The 23875-nt window shown below is 36.4% G+C and overlaps 1 protein-coding gene across 1 annotated transcript; it reads left to right on the top strand.

Moving 5' to 3' along the window:
- The first annotated feature begins 1103 nt into the window (after nt 1-1103).
- On the top strand, nt 1104-22902 carry LOC308681737 (uncharacterized protein). Its single transcript, XM_081350845.1, has 7 exons — nt 1104-1391; nt 11088-11137; nt 11246-11344; nt 11451-11561; nt 11667-11820; nt 11939-12105; nt 12198-22902. The coding sequence occupies exons 1-7, from the start codon at nt 1340-1342 to the stop codon at nt 22764-22766; spliced, it is 11202 nt and encodes a 3733-aa protein (XP_081206971.1). The 5' UTR covers nt 1104-1339; the 3' UTR covers nt 22767-22902.
- The last annotated feature ends 973 nt before the right edge of the window (nt 22903-23875 follow it).

Raw genomic sequence — 23875 nt, 5'->3', positions numbered from 1 at the left:
ACATTTTTAAGATGTAAAATGTCTGTTAACATATGCATCTTGCCACTACGCATGTGTGCAAGGTATTTTTGAATCTGACTGAGAAAATAGTTGGATTCAAGCATTTACATAATTAATTTTTTTCTTTAGATTGGATTATTTCAGGTCTACAGTACACTATCCCTTTCAATCCAATCGAATTTTCATTTGGATCGAGCTCAATTAGATTGATTGAGGTGCATTCAGTCAGACTGAGCAATCAATCTGATTCCTAAGAGTTTATTTCAATGCACGTAAATGTAGCTATTATTGAGATCTTTTCTGAAAGTCTAGATGAGACGCATTTGAGATTATTAGGTTACTCAGGGGAAAAAAAATTGGAGAAACAGGAGACTGCGGCAATGTCAAATATAACTGCCTAAGAAAAACTTCTTAGATACTAAAGATGAAGAGCACTTATTCATGATTTTTCTGTCCCATGAGGTGAAAATAATTCAAGACTTTTCTTTTAACTGTTTTGATTTAGCTCCACAAAGGCCATAAATTACGACTGCTGTTGTCAGAGTGTGGCAATTCGGCGCGCTGAACTGGTCTCAGGTTGACATCACAGTCTGGCACCTTTCTGAGGTCATTTTTTTATTCTTAGACATGAAATGATAAATAATTTAGCCATGGTCTTAGTGGCCATTCACAGAAGGACTGAGTCGTGCAGAAACAAGGGAAGACATTCCCACAAACACGTCTCACAACACTATATCAGACAAAACTACACATCATACATATCAAGTTTGTCATCAGACAGCTCTTAAACACAGTCACCTGACAAAGAGCGTCCTCAGTTCCCCTTCTGTCAACCATCACAAATGAAAACATGTACTGTGTGGTGTCAAATCCAATTACGCATCTCTGCCGCATGTCTATAAAGCTGGAATGTTTTTCTTGTGGGGTGAACCAATAAGATGGTGGACGGTCCAGAGCGTCTCTGCAGTGACTGGTGGAAGTGATCATGAGGGTGGAGTGGGATGCTTAGAAGGAGGGATTTGTGTTGTTTAGGACAGCCCCCCCATCCCAAGTCAGCCATACCCCTTTTAATCGTTTTAGCGTGTTAGAGAGTGTGCAGCTTCACTCCTGAGACAAACTTGTGTGGATGGAGCAAGACATCTTTCTCCGTCCATCCCTCGCATACCAAGTCAGACTGACTTTATTATCATACACCGACTCTTTATTTTGTCCTTGTATCTGGAGTGACTGACTGAGAGGAAAAAAGAAGCAGGTTCTTTAGACTCGGAGGAAGAGAGTGAGGCTGCCCGAAACAGGACATCACCAGATCCCAGATCAAGATCCGCAGAAGACAGCCATCATGTGTGACTGTTTTCACCTGGCATTTCCCAACTGGCATGCGTCAGCCACGGGTGGGCATCACTCTTTATTTTGCTCTGTCTCTTTAGCTGTTCTTCTCTCTCTCGCTCTGTCTCATTCTGCCTGCTCTGTGCTATTTTTATCTCCGCACTCAGCACCTCTGGTGGCAGGACAATATAATGTTGCAGTTGGACTATGCATGTGTGTGTTAGTGGGACACAAGTGCTGAGCTTGTTTACAAGCATCACTGCATTTCTCTGCTGAGATGACGCTGCACTGTGTGTGATCTGGGTGTGTCTGCAGTAAAGGGGGCGTGGCTATGTGGCCGTGGGTGTGTCAACAGAGTTATGCAGTATTTTATCAACAGCATCTGCAGTGTGTTTGTTTACAATATTGAGCATGATTTCAGAGCGTTTAAGAATTGCTGAATTTGGATTGTGTTCTTTACAAGGGCGTACGAAAGCTTGAGGTCTTACTTTTGTGTATTTTTACAGTAATATTGGACAATTTTTTTAAAAAGGTGCCCAGTTTTATTTGAATGTGTTTGTATATATATATATATATATATATATATATATATATATATATATATATATATATATATATATATATATATATATATATATATATATATATATATATATATATATATATGCATACACACACACACACACACACACACACACACATACAGTATATTTATATTTAAATTCATAGATTTATTTTTTCCTCGTATATTAATACAAAAATTAGAATGCATACATTTATAATAAATAAATAACAAATATATTTAAAAAAATAGAATTATATACATTAATGTATATAATTACGTAAGTTATATAAGTGTATACAATTCTAAAATAGGGAGCATTTATACACACAAACACACACACACACACACACACACACACTCTCTCTCTCTCTCGCTCTCTATCTCACATACACACACACACACACACACACACACACACACACATCTATATTATACAATCTTTTATTTAATTATATTTAATAAAATTATATATATAATAATATATATAATTAATAATATATATTCAATTATATATATATAAAATTACATATTATTATTTATATATATATTATACATAAATTATAATAAAATAAAATTAAATACATTAAGTATAAACAATTCTAAAATAAATAGAATAGGCTATATCAAATTCACGCGCAATCAGGGATACACACACACACACACACACACACACACACACACACACACATACACTCATTGTGGTTTCTTGGACTTAGGAGAGACTTTGGCATTTGTACATCTTATGTACCTTTTTTGTCTTATGTTTTAACACTCTTTGGTTGTGTCATTCTATGTTACAGTAACTGCTCTTATTGGCTTCGTTATAAAGACTTTGAAATCCAATTAGCCTGTTAACCAAACCGCTCTAAGTCATTTGGTCAACATGTCCTATCCAGTTCAACTAGCAGATTTATCTGTAGTTTTTTTTTTTGACCTTCAGTTGAACTTCAAGCTCTGGAAACATACAAACAGACACTTAAAGTAACCTAAATAAGACAACAGCTGTATTTTAGTGATCTTACAGGGTGCAATGAGCAACCAATACATCTCACAATTCAACAGCTGCATGACAGCTTAATTACTAGATATATAACCAAGAATGTTTTTGTGCTCGAGTTTTATACAGATATGATTTTGCAGTGTAAGATTCATTCTAGAGCTTTTGCATGATGTTGAACGTTTGTGAGATTGCATTAACACACAATCTGTGCTATCTGAGAAAATGATTGAGTTACGATCACACTAAGATGAGTACATTGCAAGGATATCATGTCAGTATACTTAAAAGGTAAATTATTCTATACAGCTGTACTTAGGTAACATTATTTTGTCAAAATTTAGTTTTCACCCAAATAAAGTCTGTCCTATGACAGATGGGTTTGGCTCCATGCTCAGATTCTCAAAGTGTGAAACTGATATAAGATAAATCAGAATTTCATTTAAAAAACTTCTGTTCTGACTTGACCGTACATATTTAATTAGTCCATTAATTGGCCAGCTGCTATATGCACAATGTAAAAAAAAAAAGGCCAATGCTACAATAATAACCTGTTTGGTTAACTGTTGGTTACCTTATAAAGTGAAACAAAAATCTATATTTAACAAGACATTACATACTCAGTGCCACTAATTTAGTTATTAGTAGCAATTTTAAAGTAAAAAAAGCACATTCGTAGAGAAGCTCTACAAACATTAGTGGATCAGCAGTCCATAAAATACTTATACGCACTGGAGTCCACTCCTAAAATAAGTAATAACTATCAACATCTCACTAATGTCCTCCTGCTAATGAATAAATTATGAGTTTGAGAGTGTTTGCAATTTTTATTTTTTATGGTTTGTGTGATCGGCAGAACATTGAAATTGAACATAAACAAAATAAATTGAGAGAAGGTTTTGTATATCTGGACTGATAATATGAGAATAATTATGACTTTGTGGTTTTATTTTTGTGAGATATTTATTGGACAATTCTGTCATCATTTATTCAACTTCATGCCATTCCAGACCTGTATGATTCAATATATTTTGCAAGTTAATGTTCCATTCAACATTGACTTTCATTATATGGAAGAAAAAAATTATTTATTAAACATACAGGTTTGTAATGATATGAGGGTGAGTAAGTGATGAGAGAATTTATTTCTGGAAGAACTCTTATCTTTAACCCATCCATTCTAAAGCCATTATCTCATTGGCACATAAATGTATCAATTAATGTTCCTGATTGATTGGAAACATGAGGTAAACTAGTCTCATGTTCTCTTAATATGGAAGAAAATCCAATTCTGTTTTCAGTTTATTTTCCCTCTCCGGCCCTAAAATTCAATTATATTTTGAATACAAACAAGTCTTTCCCACTTGACTGAAAGAGGCTTGTGTAGGATGTTATGAGCATAAGCCAGAATTGATGTTCCTTCTCCCTGTAACTTGCTGAGAAGCTAATTATCCATATTAGTGAGCCGGAGGAGCAGAGCTCTGGGCCCATATGGCCACAGGAGCAGAAAACAACCTCTAATGCCTAATCTTGGTCATGGGTGATCAGTAGTTGGGAAAGTCCATGGTTTGTACAGCTAATCTTGTTGTAATTTTAATACTACATGTACATAATACGTGTTTCAGTTAAGGAGGTCTGTAAAAGGTTTGGACCGTTGGACCTAATATTGCATTTTTAAATGATTCATCATGCATATAATAAGTTACTCATACTAAATACTTCACCTAAATATGAAAATTAATTATTTACTCACCTGTTGCTCCAAACCTGTTATTATTATGGAGAAATTTTTCAAGAAATTTCATGCAGTTCTTTTCCATACAACCACATTTCACACAACCATATCTATCATGCTCAAAAGGTTCTTGTTACATCACAGAATAAAAAAAATACAATTCTTTCTTTATAACTCGCAATTGGGAATTTACATCTTGCAATTCTTACTTGAAAACTCGCAATTGCAGGTTTATATCTCACAATTCAGTCAGAAACTCGTAATAAACATGCAATTCTGACTTTACCTCTCACAATTGTGAGTTATTATGGTCAAATTGTGATATAAAGTCTGAATTCTCAAATCGTAATTCCCGCAATTTTATGGGTAGTTCACTCAAAAATGTTGTGAGTAATTACTCACCCTCATGTTGTTCCAACCCCGTAAGACTTTCGTTCATCTTCGGAACACAAATTAAAATATTTTTGATGAAATCTGAGAGCTGGCTCACTCCTTCATAGGCTGCTAGGTAATTGATATCCGCCATCCCAGGAAAGTTACTAAAGACATCGTTAAAATAGTCCAAGTGACTACAGTGGCTCAACCATAAGTTTATCAAGCAACAAGAATACTTTGTGTGCAAAAAACAACAAATACAACGACTTTATTCAACTATTCGTTTTCTTCTGTGTGGGCCTCTGAGTGAGTTCACCAGAGCGCCACGATGCATGCGCAAGAACTGAGAAGATGACGCAGATGGGTCTCGATGTAGTGTTTAAAATGTTTCTTAAGTGTGCATTTCCTGGATGTCCGAATCGTGAGAAAATAACAAGAAAACGTAAAAGTGCCTTACCAATGCTGCAAAATGAATGGCTTACACTGTAAAAAATTATTCTGTGGCTTAGTAAATATTACAGAAATTTTTAACTTTATTAACTTAATAAAATCTCTGTATATCGTTTACTTGATTGTTTGAGTTAAACATACCAAAATAATTGAGTAAAAATCCAACAGTTAATTTTATCTAAAATTTACAGATATATTTAAGTTTTTTTCAATAAAACAATTTAGTATTTGACTAACCAATTATTTCTTTATAATATACTTAATATATATGTGAAATTTCTATCAAAATATTTGAGAATGTTTAATTAAACTGATCTGTTTCAAGAAACAAAAAAATTACTTAATTCAAATCAATATTATTAATATATTTAACACGCTCTTAAAATTGAGTAAGTTTACGCAATTAAAACAATGCCCCCCCCCCTCCCCCACCCTCTGACGTGACGAAAACTCGACGGTTGGAGTGAGCGTGGCTGTTTGAACTCTCCAGTCTCCAGAACAACAGCTCTCTTCTCAGCGTCGCAGATTTGGTGCATTTTCACTGTGAAATTCAGGTTGGTGTATGTTTTATTTTATCTATAAAATCATTACTGTCCTTTAAATCATATTTAATGCAAAACAACATAGCCTACAGAGGCGTAATTCGACACCTAAACGAGACGAGAGCCGCGTTTGTCTTTTTGCGTGATTGAAACGCTTTGCATAAACACATGACTGACTTTCATAATGATAATGAATATAATTATTATCATTTGGATGATAAAATGTCCTCAGAACTATCACTTTTTGTTTATTGGCAGGTTATGTCAGTCGCTCGCAGTATATTTCGGCTGTGCCTCAGCCTCAGTGACTGTGAGTGAAACGCAGGACGGCGGTATGAAGTTCAAAGTTCACCCGCAGAGCGCGAGTCTGTCTCCGGCACGAGGACCAGCGCAGATTCGGTGGATATTGGATAACAGAGTGGTTGTTTACACTTGAATTAGGCTACCTGAATGTTTAAATATTTCATTTTTACTTGTTAAATAAGTTTAAATGCAGGCAATATTGTATACATGAAAAAAAACAGTCTAAATGTGCTGTATTGCTGTACTCATTGAAAATAAAGGCCAATGTAATGTATAATGGTGGTTGTCTGGAGTACTATTTTACAAAAGTTTAGAGAAAATAAAAAAGTTAATATTACTCATTAATAAAAACAGTTAATATTACTCATAAATATTGTTTTTTTAATGTTTAAATGTTAAATTATTTCTACTCAATTTTATTTGTTAATGTACCAGATGCAGTTACTCAGATTTACTTATTTTTTTTACTTGCATTTACTCAATTCATACAGTATATTTCATTGATTTCACAGCTTTAAAATTTACTCAATTTTTTTGAGTGTAAAAATGTTTCACCAATAAAATTGAGTAAATAATAGTTAAACTTTTTACAGTGTACCTTTCACACTTTCCCATCAAATGATCGTGAGCGTCATCTTCTCAGTTCTTGCGCATGTGTCTTGGCGCTCTCGTGAACTCACTCAGAGGCCCACACAGAAGAAAATGAATAGTTGAATAAAGTTGTTATTTTTGTTTGTTTTTGCGCACAAAAAGTATTCTCGTCGCTTGATAAACTTCAGGTTGAGCCACTGTAGTCACTTGGACTATTTTAGCGATGTCTTTACAAAATTTTCTAGTTTTCATTCAGATGCAATTACCTAGCAGCCTATGGAGGAGTGAGCCAGCTCTCAGATTTCATCCAAAATATCTTAATTTGTGTTCCGAAGATGAACGAAAGTCTTACGGGGTTGGAACAACATGAAGGTGAGTAATTACTGACAGAATTTTCATTTTTGGGTGAACTAACCCTTTAAGTTTATAACTCGCTGTTGGGAATTTACATATTTTCCTTAACTTTATCAGTAGTATTACAGGATTTCCTATTAGTCGTACAAATTATATACTGTTAAATAGTTTGGCTTGGTCACTTGCATAAAACACATTCTCATCACTTTTAGAGCAGCACCCAATGAGCAAATATTTGATTAGGGAGTAACTACGTTATGAATTTGCTAACTTTGAATTTCTCAGACAATTCAATTCAATAGCACTCATGTCAAGATCAGTTAAAGACAAATAAATATGGATAAAATATTTATTGAGAGAGAGAGAGAGAGAGAGAGAGAGAGAGAGAGAGAGAGAGAGAGAGAGAGAGAGAGAGAGAGAGAGAGAGAGAGAGAGAGAGGGGGCATACTGTCATTATGAGATTGACAGCTTGCTTCTCATTGAGTAAATTGATCCATTCTTTAAGCTCTTATTGTTTATTTATTCATTGTGACTAAGCGCACAATGCAATATCCCTAAACTGAGATCTTGTCTTCAATCTGCATTCACATCCCACTGTACACTTATGCCATAACTATGTCTTTCAACTCAAATTTAAACAAAACAAACATTCATCGGAGAACAGAAGGACATAAACACCCTCATTACAATTCTTTGCTTAGAAAAATCAATTAAAATCTCAAGACCTCACATTTGTGAACGTGTGCCAGCAGTGCAACACATTCACATGTTTGTTCTTCAGCACAATAGCATTAGCAGGAGCTTGAACCACAGCCCTGAAACAGGGTGGTGTCATACCTTTAAAAAAAGGGCAGGGCCCTTCATCTTACTAAAACTATACCCACAGATGGTTGTGTCAATTCTTGCTGTGCTCTAGGTGAATTACTATCTGGAATATAGTAAAACATATATTCCACCAAGTAAACCACAGATCAGGTAGGTACAAACCTAAAACTATTAACATTTAATGTTTACCTGGCATTTGTCAGAGTCATTAAAATGCAGCAAACATGATGTTTTAGAAATACAAAGCATTATAATTATTTAATTTTTTTAGATTTAATTTAGCAAGATAAGGCTATTTTGATGTTGGCACATGGATTATTTTTAGTGTTTGTACGTCAAGTTATGTCAGTAACAGTAACATGTTAAAGGCAATACGGTGTGATTAGTACAGTATGTTACCTGAACCTTCAGTCACAAGCTTAAACTAATTTCACAACACCAACAGCAGAGCTCACATATTTATTTGTAATCCAAATGAAAACGTATTTCTGAAGCATAAGAGCCCAGGAATGATTTCAACACATTTTAGTGTTGATTTGCATTTTAAATAACTAACATTATACATACTGTACATGCTGTATTAATGATGGACAATGGCCTTTATGTATTGTATTCATAATTGTTACATACAGTACCACCTTTTATTTTTGTCACTTCATCTGAATATCAACATTTGTGAGATTAAGTCTGCTGAAACAGTTTTGAGGTTAGGGTTAGTGAAAATAGTGATCTATTTCATTTGAATTATGTTGAAGATCAAAGTTTTTTTGTGTTTATTTGTTAATGGGGGATTTGTGAACACAATGTTTTTAAATTTGTGGAGTAAAATTTATCATTTCTATTCTTAGATTTGGCACAGAAGGCCCCAAGTGGCATGATGCTACTAGTGTTATTATTTTTAAATGTAATAGTTATTGTAATCAACTGGGTTATTATTCAGTATTTCCATGAATTAGATGTACATTTCAGACATCTTTTATTTCATTAAAATCTATAGATTAATTGAGTGAAATCATTAAATTTGCATTCATAGTGTTGCTATTATGAAATATATTGGTAAGACTTTATATGTTTATGTTACATGTAGTTTCTATAGTAATTATATCAATTCTGGACAATGGCACCTTAAAGTGTAACCCATATCTTCAATTAAATTATGGGCAAGTAAATATTCATATGCCTGTATAAGTTTCTACTTTTCAGCTAAATTGTCAAAATAACATTTTATATACAATAGTTTATTTAGTATTTTACATTAATGACACCTTACCCCTCTTTTAATATTTTGTGCTATATAACTTTGAAATAAGCAATTTGATTTTTTTTTCCTATAATAACTCATTGGCTGATGCATCATCATCCTGCACATGCTAAACTTACATCTATGTTACAATTTAACAGTGAGTTGCCAATCTTTCCCAATCTGACACGGTTTGGGAGCCTGAAAACAGTCAGGGAAAAAGAACACAAAAGACACAAAGGCCTGTTGTTTTAAGATAGTTCCATTCACTGCGCTGGTTTTGGGCAGATATTATAACTGAACAAAACATCTTAAGCCAGTTTAACTACAATAGCAGCGAGAATAAAAAATTTGTTGAGACTTGTTGATTGACACCATGACATATCGAACAACAAAACCACAGCTATGTCATTCATCTGCTTGTTCACCATAAATGTTAAACCAAAACCTCACTTAAATGCAATCATCCCTGATCTCTCCTACACACATCGGTTTACTTAAACCATTGGTTTTGCCAATATCATTGATTGGGCGAACACAGTATGTGACCTGTTTAATTAATGGCTTCTCTTGTTTTGCATATCACTTGGGCTTATTTATTTCTCACTGTACCATTCAGTTATTATGAAAGGCAGTGCTAAACCTGGTTAAACACAGGCTTTAAAGAGCCTAATTGTGGTTAATAACAACTTAATAAAATTTAAAAGTGCAATTTTGTTTTCAATTTTTGAGATAAGGGTGTGTTATGTAACCTGTCAATGTTGGCATCTGCCTAATGACATAATGACAGTTTAAAACCGTTGATTTGGATTGTTCACAAATCCTTTGACATCAACAAAAGATATGGTAAGATTTTTCTCCTCCCTTTAATAAGTCTATTAATAAACTGTGGATAGTTGGTAATGTGCATTTAGTATTTTTCTCCCATCTGTTTATACACTGGTGCATTCCCAAGTTTAGTGTCTGATTATTAGAAACTGTGAAAAGACATGAACAATCTGCTAGTGTAATCATAGTATTCATGTGCTACATGGCATACATGCACATACATAAATCTCCAGTATGCTTTAATGCCATCTAGACCTGATGCCTGGATAAGTGCTTGTTGGAAAGTGCAGGTTAATGGCCTGCGCAGAGTGAGACTCATGGAAGACGTTTATGTACCTTAACGGTCCTTTTATTTTAAGTGCATTGTGTTATGGGAAACTGGAAATGAAGGCCTTTCTCAGAAGAAAGGAGGTCATGAGAGTATTCTTGCTGCTGGTATAAGTAATATTTAAACGGTCTTATTGTATAATATTGTTAAATACATACAACAATTTTAAAAATGTATTTTATTTAATCATTATTTTTCTAACAATACCACATTTGCAGATATTTATAACAATATTAGTTTCACTGCTCTTTTTTTGGATCTATCGAAGTCCATTTTTCTATGTTGTCCTATTGCTGGCAGTGTAAGCCAACCCCTTCAGATCAATAGAGTGCCTCACTTTACAGGAAGCAACAGAAGCAGGTAGACTATCTGGATCCTGTGGGAATATCTAACAGGAAATCTTGCATACAAAAATCTTGCTTTAGATTTGCCTTGCAATTCTGCAGATACAAAAGTTTTGGTCCATCAAATAAATCCCTCATTGACTCTCCAATCAGTAAAAACTGATTAAGGTATAGATGGTACTGATGACCAGCAGGCTTTTGGCATTCAGGACGGATTCTTTAAATTTCAGTCATGTGTGCAGAAGCATAACAAGTGCTTATAATGCATTTTTCCATCACAACAGGTGAAGGGCGAAGGCTGAAGGGACCAGAACCAGAAACAGATGATGATTTAGTGAGTATCACTCAAGTACAGCAGATTCAGCAAACATACACATGTTATTTTATCTCTCTATTTTAAACTGGTTTGAACAATCTTTAATTGGTATCTTTAATGTAACAGACATGTGAGGAGCCTGAAGTTTTAGAGGAGGAAAGACCTCGTCCTCAGGGTTCCTCTCCTGTTGAGGAATTCCCCACCACAGAAAAATACGAAAAACAGGTGACTGCTATTTCATGTATGATAACCCAAATTCAGAATTTCATAATGCTGTATTTGATCTATTACACTATATAATAGATTATATCCTAACTACTTTTTTTGCCAGGCTGAAGGTGACTTCTATGACTCACCCACCAAGAGTTCTAAAAAAAGCAAAAGGATTGGTTTTGGCTCACTGTTTGACAAGCGTTCCTCTGCCAAGATGAATCAAACAGAGGTCAGACATGCCTACATTTCTCTCTAGTAAAGAATACAGATGATTGGAAATGCAAATAATGAAAATGATGAACAGATGACTAAATGACTATGCCTTTTGTTTCAGGACATGCAAAATGATCAGTCAGAAATTATAGTGAAAACTGAAAAAGAAGTCTGTGCTAAGGGTTTGGTTGTAAGTGGAGGGGGAAAGGATGGCATCTTCATCAAGGAAGTAAAACCAGAGTCACCTGCCTCAAAGAATCTAAGTGTGAAAGAAGGTGAGATGTCATATAGCACATTACAGAATATTTCTGAGGCTAGCAATACAGCTAATTTAGTTTTTCCTCCATCTTTTCACTTGCATCCTCATTTGTGTCCTTCCATCTGGCCTTTCAGGTGATCAGATTCTTAGTGCTACAGTATACTTTGATAATGTGTCATATGAAGACGCCCTCCAGATTCTTGAGCATGCTCAACCATATAAAGTGGCATTCTGTCTAAAACGCAAACCACCTCCAAGAACCCAGGAAGATGCTGAGACAATGAGGCCAGATATAACCATTGTAATTATCATACTGTCCATTTTATTTAATTACAGATTACTACAAAGCTTCTTTAGAGATTTCATTGATCATTGCTTCATCAATGTTTACAGGGTGAGGAGGCTGAACGAGAAGAGGAAGGAGGAGGACCAGAAATGAGAGGTCGAAGAAAGATGAAAAAACAACAGGATCGCATCTCTTGGCCCAAATTCCCCACCTTCAGCAAAGGTCGCAGGGCAAATTTTAAGAGATCTCACAGCACATCAGAAGCAGAAGAACAGAGAAAGTTAGAGATAAGTCCTCCAACAAGTGACACAGAATCTCCCATTAAGTCTCCATTAAAATCCCCAGATGAAAAAGCGAAGAAAAAGACACACAAAATGAAACTTAAGACGAGGATGGCAGACTGCAGAAGCAAGTCTGTTGAAGAAACCCAAGAGAATGAAGAGGTGCCAACAACAGACAATATGGAGGTCTTGGACAACCAAATCATTATGAATATAGCCGTAGAGCAAGTGCCAGGGACTAATGTGTTAGAGAGCCCTAAAATCTTGAATGAAGCTAAAAATACTGACTCAACTAAAACAAGGAATGAATATACATTCCCGACTTTGCCAGCGACTGAATCGCTACATAAGGTTGAGCTCATCAGTTTGGACACTACTTTAAAGACTACTGATATTACAGTTGCTTTTGGAGAGGATGACAAAGAAAGGAAAGAGAGATCAGAACTGAAGGTTAGCATTCCAGGAAAGGATAAATATGAAAAAGAAACAGAGAGCCAATTAAAATCCTCCACAAGTGGGATGCGAACTTCGGATACATCAGCATTCGACAATATTATGGACAGTCCTAATGTAATATCACAAATTGAAGCAGTTGGACATCAGGTTGATTCTGATAGCAAACCGATAGATAAAGAGATTGTAGAGAAGACCCAAAAGTCAGGAGAAATGGACATGGATATAACTAAAGTTGATGTTCCTCTTGACATGCCAGATGTAGGACCAATAAGCAAATCACCAAGAATTGGCAGTGACAAGGAAAAGAAAGAAAGAAACATCCTAGAAACAGAAAGTTACGGGATTCGAACCAGGGGACCAATGGCAGACATAGCCGCATCAAAGAGCTCTTTTGCAAACACGGTAAACAGACTAGAATTTACATCATCAGACACTTTCACTTTTGAGATTCAAACAAAACAAGATGTGTCCTCAACGGTCATGGACACAAAGAAACCAATCACTTCAACACCAGTTATATCCCAGCCAAAATCACATGCTCTGGAAGTGGACAAAAGTGGGAAGAGTACTAAGGTTGCTGAGACCGAAGTAACAAAAAAAGCAAATTTGGATTCAAATTTTAAACTACCTAAGATGGATCTCTCTGAATTCAACCACGAAGACTCAATAACTATAAGGCAAAGAGACCCAAACAAAGTGCCTCTCCTGAAACGAGAGGAAATTGAGATTCCTGGCATGGAGGACAAAGGATCAAAAACTAAGATTAAGTCTCCTAGAATTAAAGAACAAAAAATTGAGAAGATAATAAACATCTCAAAAGCAGAAAAACCCCAAGCAGTGTTTAATGTTGAGGATGTAAAGGAAGCAGTATCAAAATTCCCTGCCTTTAAATTACCTGAGAGAGACATCACAGGAGTCCTTGTACAAAGAGAGATCACAATAAAATCAGACAAGACTGGCATGACACCTAAAGGATCACCTAGTAAACTTTCAAGCATGAGCACAGAAATAAACATTAGGTTACCTGACACAATGGATACAGAAGAACAGAGACTTTCTCCTGTTGCTTCAAAGGATCCAGGCATCTTATTACCTAAAAGTGAACAATTTCATATTTATGAAACAAGTGTAACCGAGAGCAAAACAGACCAAACAAAAATTAAGCCAGCAGACCACAAACCCAAATCTGGCAAAATGTTAGTGAGGGATACGACAGGTACTTCCCCAGATGTAAAATTCAAACTTCCAAAGCGTGAAGACATTGAAATACCCGGAATGGAAGCCACTGAACAATCAGTTCAATTACTAAAAATCAAAGTAGCCAAAGATACAGACACACAAGATGAGGCTGTGAAAGACTATACTGATACTGATATCAAAGCCGACAGAAAAGGACATGAAAAGAAATCAAGGAAAGCAAAGATATCTATGCCTAGTTTTGAGATCAAGACACCTGACATTCACTTCCCAGGTATCTCGATTGAATTACCAAAAAAGGATACATCATCTAAAAGTGATCGTGATGCAATCAAGGAGATGAAAACTGAAGCAAAAATATCTATTGATGAAGACCACGCAGCCATCAAAAAATCTTCTGAAGAAGCAACATTCAAAAAATCTCAAAAAGGTGAAAGTTGTGCACCTGAGCATGAAACTAAAAAAGCACATGATATAGAGGGCGATCAAATGCTCCATCATGATGTTTGCACTGGCATTAAGGAAACCTCAAAACAAGAAGTTGAAGGAGAACTGAAGGCTGAAATCAAAAGCAAAGACACAGATTCCTCTCCACATAAAAAGAAGATGCCTAAATTCAAAATGCCCAAAATTGGAGGGAAATCAATGAAAGGAACAACTGAAGTGACTACAAAAGAGGATGCTACAGTGGAAGAAGATTACATAATAGAGATTGCATTAAATTCTGAGAAAAGAACATCTGAGACTGATCCCAAAGCATATAGTTCAGAAACAGACAAAAATTTGAATAAATTAAAAATGCCAAGCATAGATGTTTCTGTTCCAAAAATAAAAATCCCCAAGACAGAGGGAAAATCAAAGCAGGAGGAAACTGGGCTCTCAACACCTGAAAGGGTTGGGAAAGTTGACAAGAAGGTTGAGGCTGCAGAGGATACTCGAGAAGAGAGTGGATTTAGACTGATCAATTTTGGTGTCTCATTGCCAAAAGAGAAAACAGAAGAAGCTGGTCTGTTACCAGAGGAATCTAAAAAATCTATCATAAAGGTTAGTGGAAAAACTGAAATGGAGCCATCTGAACTACCACAAGCTGAAATAAAAGAAACAGAGTCTAAAATGAAGAAAAGGAAAATATCATTTCCCAAATTTGGATTCTCTAAATCAGAGACAAAAGTATCTGATGCTGACATAACTCTTCCAACTGCACAGGGTTCTTTACAAGGTGCAGATGAGATTGAACTAGATGTTGAAAGTAAGACCACAGTTGTAGAAGCTGAGTTCAAGGATTCAACCGATTCTCACACAAAATTTAGACTTCCCACTATTAAACTTCCCAAATTTGGAGTTTCATTTCCAAAGACAACCGATGCTGGGGCTGATATTCAAATGCCTGAAGTCAGCACAGATGAAACTACAAAGGATGTTAAATTGCCAGAAGCTAAATTATCTGTAGAATCTACAGCTCTGTCTGACAAAAAAGGCCTGGAGATGACTCTCAGTGTATCCAAACCTGAAGTTGACTTGTCTCTACCTGAGGGAAAAACAGAAATCAAAGGTATTTGTATTCCAATAGTTGATGATTTTCAGAAAAAAGAAATAAAATCATCTAAAGATATTTCATTTTCTAAACCAGAGGTTGATCCTAGTCTGAATGACCGTGATATTGAAGAAATTCCAGCTGTTGAGTTTTCAAAACCAGACATCAAAGCTGCAGACATTGATGTCAGTCTTCCACAGGTTGATTTGTCCATTCCAGAAGTTTCTTTGGATTTAAAAGAGACGGATATGAATTTCACAATTTCAAAGGATGATGCGGAACGTAAAGATCTAAAAACTGGTGGTACACCAGTAAAGTTTAAACTCCCCTCTATCAGCTTACCAAAATTTGGTGGGAAATCATCCAAGGTAGTGAAAGACATGCCCTTTGTAGATATAGATATTGAAGAACCTGATGTTAGCCTTCCAGAAACACAGATAAGCATGAAACTCAAAGATGGTGCCCCATCAGGCGATGTCAAGGATTTTTTTGTGACAACAAAAGGTCAATGTGTTAGTGTAGACAAGGAGGTGACAGTTACACTGCCAGAATATGGCATTAGCCTTCCAAAGGTTGAAGCCTATAAGCCAGCTGATAGTATTGACAAAGAAGAATCAATTATAGACACCAAAAAATTCAATGCAGAGTCTGACCAGGCTGAGAAAGGTCCAAGATCTCCAACAAAAAGTACACTTCCCACAATTAAATTTGGTGTCTTATTTCCAAAACCAACAGATGCAGTCTTTGACAATCAAATGCCTGAAGTCACCACAGATGAACCCACCAAGGAAATAAAAGTGCCAGAAGCCAAACTGACTGGAGAACTGCCATCATTACCTGAAATGAAAACCCCACAAATTATTCCCAGTGTTTCAAAACCTGAAGTGGATGTATCTACACCAGAGGTAGAAAAGGGTTTTGATGCACACTTTGAAAAGGAAAAAGAAAAGATATTGTCTCCAAACCGTGCATTTTCTAAACCAGAGGTTAACGTGAGCCTTGTAGGTCATGGTCTTGATCAAGAAGCAACTATAGAAGATTCAAAAGTCCAAGCCGAGAAACTTGAGATGGGAGTCAAAGTTCCTTCAGGTACAGTAGATGTAGTCATCCCAGAGGCTAAAGAAAAAGAAAAACTTAAAAAACGTACAATTTCATTTCCAAAATTTGGCTTTTCCAAATCGGACACTAAGATCCCTGATGCTAACACCAGTCTTCAAAAAGAAGGAGTATCTGTGCCAGGCACTGAGATCAAAGAGACTGAGGTGACGATTCCTGCTCCAGAGGTTGAAGTCCAGTTGAAAAACAAAAGTGCTTCTGGTTCTCCATCTAAATTCAAGCTTCCAACAATTTCTCTCCCTAAATATGACATTTCCATGTCAAAGACTGGAGAAGAATCTATTGCAAAAGCTGGTGATGATGCACAGTCAGAAATAAAGGCAACATCAACAGTTGCATCACAAGATAAAGATATAGAACCATCAAAATCAATTTTTGAAACCCTACCGGTAGATGCTGAAATTAAGATTCAAGACACCGATCAAGGGAGTAGATTTATGATGCCCAAATTTGAATTTTCATTTCCAAAGCTAAAGGGACCAGAATTTAAAAAGGGCACATCAAGAACAGATGTAGAAAAAACAGAGGCTACACTGAAACATGACATTGAGAGTGCTGAGGGAAAAGCTGACATACCTGAGGCTTCTTTGAAAATGGAGGTAACGATGAAGAAGCCAAAAGAGCCAAGCTCAGAGCATGCATTTTCTAAACAAGACATTAAAGGTCCAGAGATTAATGCTGAGAGAGGTGATAAATCAATGGCAGTTGGTGAAGTGGATGTGAATCTTGAGTCTGACTCAAAAGATGATTCAACCACTGGAGGGTCACCATATAAATTCAAACTTCCTTCTTTCAAGCTACCCAAATTCGGAAGTTCATCTTCCAAAGTAAAATCTGAAATTACAGATTTGAGGGGTGAGGAAATGACTTTGGAGGCTGAAGATATATTTACATCAGTAGAAGCGTCAGATGTAAAAATTGACTTTAATGTGCCCAGTCAAGAGCTGAAGAAACCCTCAATCAGTGTTGATCAGCCAAAGCTAGATACTGGAGATCAATACACCCTGTCACTTACAGAGGCCATAACATCAAAGGCAGAAGTTGATATTTCTTTACCAGACACAAAACTCGGGGAACTGTCAGCTGGAGCTGAAGTACCACAAGCTAAAACAGAAATCAAAAAAGATCAAGAAGTTGATTTAAAAGACCCAGGTATAAAAATGAAAAGAACAGGCTTTTCATTTCCTAAATTTGGATTTTCTAAACCCGATTTCAAGACCCCAGAGACTGATGTCAATCTTGCACAAGTTGATACATCTGAACCAGAAGGTGATGTGAAAATAAAAGAACAAAGTATGAATATAACAGTGTTAAATGTTGAGGCTCAGCAGAAAGATACAACAACATTTGGTGCCACAACAACATTTAAACTCCCCTCAATAAACTTCCCAAAGACTGGAGGACAAGCTATAAAGGAAGAGAAAACTATGCCAGATGTAGATATAGCTGTTAAAGAACCTGAAATGAGCGGTCCATATACGCAAATAAAAATATCAGGTGAAGCCCCATCAGCTGATATAAAGGGACCTCATCTAGCCACAGAGGGTCAATCTGTAAGTGTGGACTTAAAGGTTGAAGATGCTCAACTTGGAGGACAGGGGGGAAAGCTGAAGATGCCAAAGTTTGGTATTGACCTCCCTAAAGTAAAAGGGTCTGATTTAGGTGCATCAAAGACAGAGGATATAGCTGAAGTACAAACAGGAAAAACAGAGATAACAACCAAGGGGAAAATTCACCCACCAGAACATGATTTTGATGGCCTAAATGTACAGATAAAGACATTACCTGAATTTGGGGTTTCAAAAGCAGAAATAAAAGCTCCTGAGGTTGATGTAAGTATCCAAAAAACTGATATCCCCATATCAGAAGGCAGTATGGGCCTAGAAGAAGCAAATATGGACATTGAAGTGTCAATGGAGCCTGATCAAAAGGGTTCAACATTTTTTGGATCTCCAACAAAGTTTAAACTTCCTTCATTCAGCTTCCCGAAATTTGGTGTTAAATCACAAAAAGGAGCATTGGACATTAATGTAACTGATTCAGAACTAGAGGCAACAAATATAAAAAGTGATATTTCTAAACCTGACGTCAAACTAGAAGTACAGCCACCCAAAAATGAATCTGAAGTTGAAAAGAGTGCAGACATGCCTGAGGTTGATTCCAAAGGACTGCAAGTAAAAGCGAAGAGACCAAGTTTTTCATTTCCTAAGTTTGGATTTTCCAAACCAAACACTGCAACTCCAGAAGTTGATGTCAGTGTAGAAAAGATTGAAGTATCCATACCAGAGGGTAATGTACCTGTAAAAGAACAAACAGCAGAAGTTACATTTCCGGGAAGGGAAGCTGAACAGAAAGATCTAACAATTGTTAGTTCCCCAACCAAATATAAACTGCCAGAAGTTAACCTGCCAAAATTTGGAGTCAAAAGTTCAAAAGGTACAGCAAGTTTACCATCAGCAGATAAGGACATTAAAGGAATAGAAATTACTGCTCATGAACCAGACATCAAGGTGTCAGGAAAAATACCAAAAATTGAAAGAGAGGCAGATACACGTGCCACTATAAGAGAAACTGATGTTCATCTAGCAGAAGGTAAGGTAATACTACCCCAACCTGATGTTGACATATCCATTGAAGGCGAGGCAGATATACCTGAAGCTGACTTGAAAGGGCTTGATGTGAAATTGAAGAAGCCAAGTTTTTCACTTCCAAAATTTGGTTTTTCAAAGCCAGATATTAAGGGGCATGATGTTGATCATTCCAGTCAACCAAAGGCACATATGTCTATGCAAGGGGGCAACATACCTGTTAAAGATCAAGATGCAGAAATTACCTTCACTGATGAAATGAAAAAACAAGAAGATCCAACTCATATAAAATTTAACATGCCTTCAATCAACCTCCCAAAGTTTGGAATCAAATATCCAAAGTCCACATCTGATATACCAGCAGCTGAAGTAGATATCAAAAAACCTGAAATCAGTTTCTCTGAAACAATAGAGGTACAAACCACTGACATAGAATCAAACATGGATATTAAGGAGCCTACTGTTAATGTGGACATTAAGGTCAAAGAGATGGACATTGATGGGACAGGGAGTAAGTTCAAGATGCCAAAATTTGGAATTGGTAAGCCAAAAGTAAAGGAGATAGAGACAAAGGGTAAAGAGATAAACACAGAGACTGGCTTGCTATGTGAAGAAAAGGTTAATGTTCAACAGCCTGATGTTGCAATTCAAAATGTGACCATTGAGGGGGAAACAGATAAAGTTGATGTTGATTCCAAAGGGCTGAAAGTGAAACTTCCCAAATTGGGATTTTCAAAACAAAATCTTAAGGCTCCTGAAGTTGATGTGAGTCTACCCAAACCTGACATGGGCACATCACTGGGAAATGTTGACTTTCCAGAGCAATCTGTGGATATTAAATTGCCAGAAGAACAACCTGATATGAAAAAGGACACTTTTAGCTCTCCAACAAGATTTAAACTTCCAACAATCAATTTCCCCAAATTTGGAACCAAAACATCAAAGGACACAGTGGACATTCCTACGGCAAATGTGGACATCGATGAAGTTAGCCTTCCTGATAAGACGTTTAACATGTCAGGAGAAGTAACAAGTGTTGACATGAAAGAGCCAACAGTAAATGTTGAAGATCCATCCACTGAGATGAACATTAAAAGCAAATTTAAGCTTCCAAAATTTGGTATTGCTCTCCCAACAACTAAAGGTCCTGACAGTGAACAAGGGCTCAAGAAAGCTCTGACAAAAACAGAAGTGAAAATGTCAGGAGATGCGCTAACTACAGACAAGAAAGAGCTAAAGTTACCCAAAGGAACAGTGGAAGTGGATATGCAAGCCAGTGAAATGACAACAGACATTTCACTACAGGGCACTGCAGAAGTGGGAGAAAGTGAGAGAGATGGCAAAACTGAAATAACAAGTCCACAATTTGGCTCTCCAACAAAATTCAAACTCCCAGAAATAAAATTACCCAAATTTGGATTTTCTGCTCCAAAGGTCACTAGTGATGTTCCTGATTCTGACATCAAGGAAATTAAAGTTAGTTCAGTGGATTATGAGATAGAGACATCAAAAGTGGACCAATCAGAAGACATCAAATGCAAAACTGCAGAGATTGAAACCCCATCTATCGATATGGCCATAAAAACAAAAGAGATTAATCAAGAGGGACAGGAAACTCAATTTAAACTTCCAAAATTTGGGATTTCATTACCCAAAGTAAAAGGTCCTGAGGTGATAGTAACTGCAAAAGAAGTAAAAACAGGAACACCTGAAATTGGGATCACTGAACCAGAAATTAAAATTGCAACAGATGATGCAAGTCTCCCAAAAGTAGCCATGTCTTTAGAGGGAAGTTCCAGCCTTGAAAAAACAGAGGTAGAGACAGAGTTGAAAGATGAGACCATTGTTGTTTCAGGTTCTCCAAGTAAATTCAAAATGCCTGCTTTTAAAATGCCAAGATTTGGAATTTCAGCTAAAAAAACATCTGATGCAAAAGGAAAAGAAGCAGAAGTAGAAGTTCCAGACACTAAAACTGATCTAAATATTAAAGACAAGCCTTTACAGGTAGAAGTCTCCAAAGATATACACAGAGAGAGTGAAATTAAAGAAACCACTGAACAGCCTCCAGAGGTTGTTGTAAAAAAAATGGATGGTGACAAAGGGTCCCCGAGTAAATTCAAACTTCCTACTATGAAAATGCCAAAGTTTAGCATTTCAAGAACAAAATCTCAGGATGGAGAAGTTGACACTACCATAAATGCTACTGCCCCAGACACCAAAACACAACCAAAAGATGATTCACAAGGGCCTGGAAAGTCACCTAGATTTACAATGCCTAGACTTGAGGATGTTCTCAGTGGCTTTGAGGTTGAATTTAATGTTCCAACAATAGAGGAAATGGAAGAACAAATGGACAAACCATCTGTTAAGCAAGATCAGGAGGCTGGAGAAAAAGTTGAGGAAGTAGCAGAACATAAGGACATAGGAGCGCAGGAGAAATCGAAGTTTAAATTTAAATTTCCAAAATTAGGATTCAGCCAGTCCTCAGATGAAAGTGATAAGTTAGTCGACGCCAAGATTGAAGAAAGTGAAAAACATCTGGAGGCTTCAGTGGATCAGAAATCAGCTGTTAGCAAAGAACAAGCAAAAACTGAAAAAGGAGGCTGGTTCAAGTTCTCCTTTTCTTCTCCAACTAAAACTACAAAATCTGACGAGAAGGAACAAATAATCCAACCACCTGCAGAGGCTGAGAAGTCTGATGATGTAGCAAAAGAATCCAGCAATGCACACAAGGAACCTGAGAAGAGCTTGTTCAGCGAGGCTGTGGAGGACAACATCAGCCCAACATTATCACTAAGGTCATCTGAAGCTTTTGCAGATATAAGTTCCACAGTAACCACTGAAAATGTTGGCCTGTCACAGACCTCTCCTACAAAAGTTAAAGTGAAATATGCTGAACCAACTGCCACTATTGGGGTCAAAGATGTTCAAACTAATGTTGTAACTTCCACAGCCAGATGTGAACTGATATCAATGGAGCCTCACCAGCCAGAAAAAGTCAACATCCCATTCTCATCAGATATGTCCTCAGCCTCAGTGGACACTCTGAAACAGATGTCAGGGGAAATTCATGTCATCACATCGAACATTCAAGCTATACCAGACACACAGCAAGCTGCAATCTTTACTAATTTAGACGCCCATGGAATTCACACCTCACCATTACAAGTAACACTAGGCTCAGACTCAGTGTTGACAGTAGAGGAAACCAGAGTGCAAAGTGGGAAGCAAACATTGGTGGAAAAGCATGTTGTGAAAGAAACATTGCATGATGACAAAGAGACAATAATTGTGACAGAGAGAACACGTGTATTTGAAGGAGACTCTGCAGAACCCATTTTTGATGATACGGCTTCCTCGATTCGTAGGCTGAGAGACACGGTACACACTGAGAAAATGAGGTTTTTTGACAGTGTAGCAACAACTGAAGAGGTCACAACAGTGAGCTATGAAACATCTCTAAGACATATGGATTCCTCTGCAGATGAGAATGAGGGGAAATGAACATGATATATGGCTGAGTTTATTTTATGCTTTTGAATGTATGTTTCAGTGTTCTCTTATATAATCATACAAGCCAGCTGAATTGTAATGCTAATTGAGTAAAATTACACTTACTTATGAACATATCACAGTATTGTATTGTTTAGCTAGTGAAGATTTTAAGCTTGAAGTCTTAAGACAAAAAAAACAACTATATCCACTGGACGAATTATGTATGTAAAAAAATTATTATATTATAATTTGATGTGTGGGTTATTATCAGTGCACTTTACTGTAAAACTGTTATCTTGGGAAAATTGTTTACAGTGCAAACTCAGTAATATTCACGCAAACAACATTTAAATAGATATATTCACAAATAAAATTAATTATAAAGTTGGTGTAGCTTTTAAAGACTGTTGACAGTATCACATATTGAGGCATTTGTTTCTTTGAGATTATCTATTTTGAGAAAACTATAAAATTGCATATAAAATCTGTGTTTCTGCAGCCTTGACAATAACTGAAAACAATTATGTAAATGTTTTGTTTGTCTATCCATTATCTTTGTTAGCTTATGACAAAAGCATTTGATGGAATCAATAGATTTGCAAAATATACTGTACAATGCACATTTTCAAAATACAATAATTTTCTCAATAAGCAATGACTTTTCTTTTAACATGTATTGTCAAAGAAATCAAATTAATGTTGTAAGAGAAACACTTATACTAGTCACGGCAAAAGAAATAAAAAAGTGAAAATATGTTCCACGTCTCTGATTTAGTGTGTGAAGACTAAAAAAAACCACATTTGAGCAAACTGAGCGATAGACCTTGCCTTTACCATTTTTGATAGCAAATGTTGATCCCTAGTATCATTTCAAATCCCTCAGTGCCAACTCCGAAAAGCCAAGCCAAGCCACTGTCGATTTTTTGTTTTGTTTTTTTGCCACCAGACTCTCCACTGTTCTGCGGGGTTACTTTTACTAAACAAGTGATCCCCCGGACGGAGGTTGGAGATTTACTGTTCCATGTCTAACTTTATCGCTCGTTGTGAGAACTGGTCGGCTACTCCCACAACACCATACACTCCTCAGAGTAGCTCGAGCAACTTTTCTTTACAGATAT

This window comes from Scardinius erythrophthalmus, assembly GCF_964197995.2.
Source record: "Scardinius erythrophthalmus genome assembly, chromosome: 21".
NCBI classification, from domain to species: Eukaryota; Metazoa; Chordata; class Actinopteri; order Cypriniformes; family Leuciscidae; genus Scardinius; species Scardinius erythrophthalmus.
This window is presented reverse-complemented; position numbering and strand designations above follow the sequence as displayed.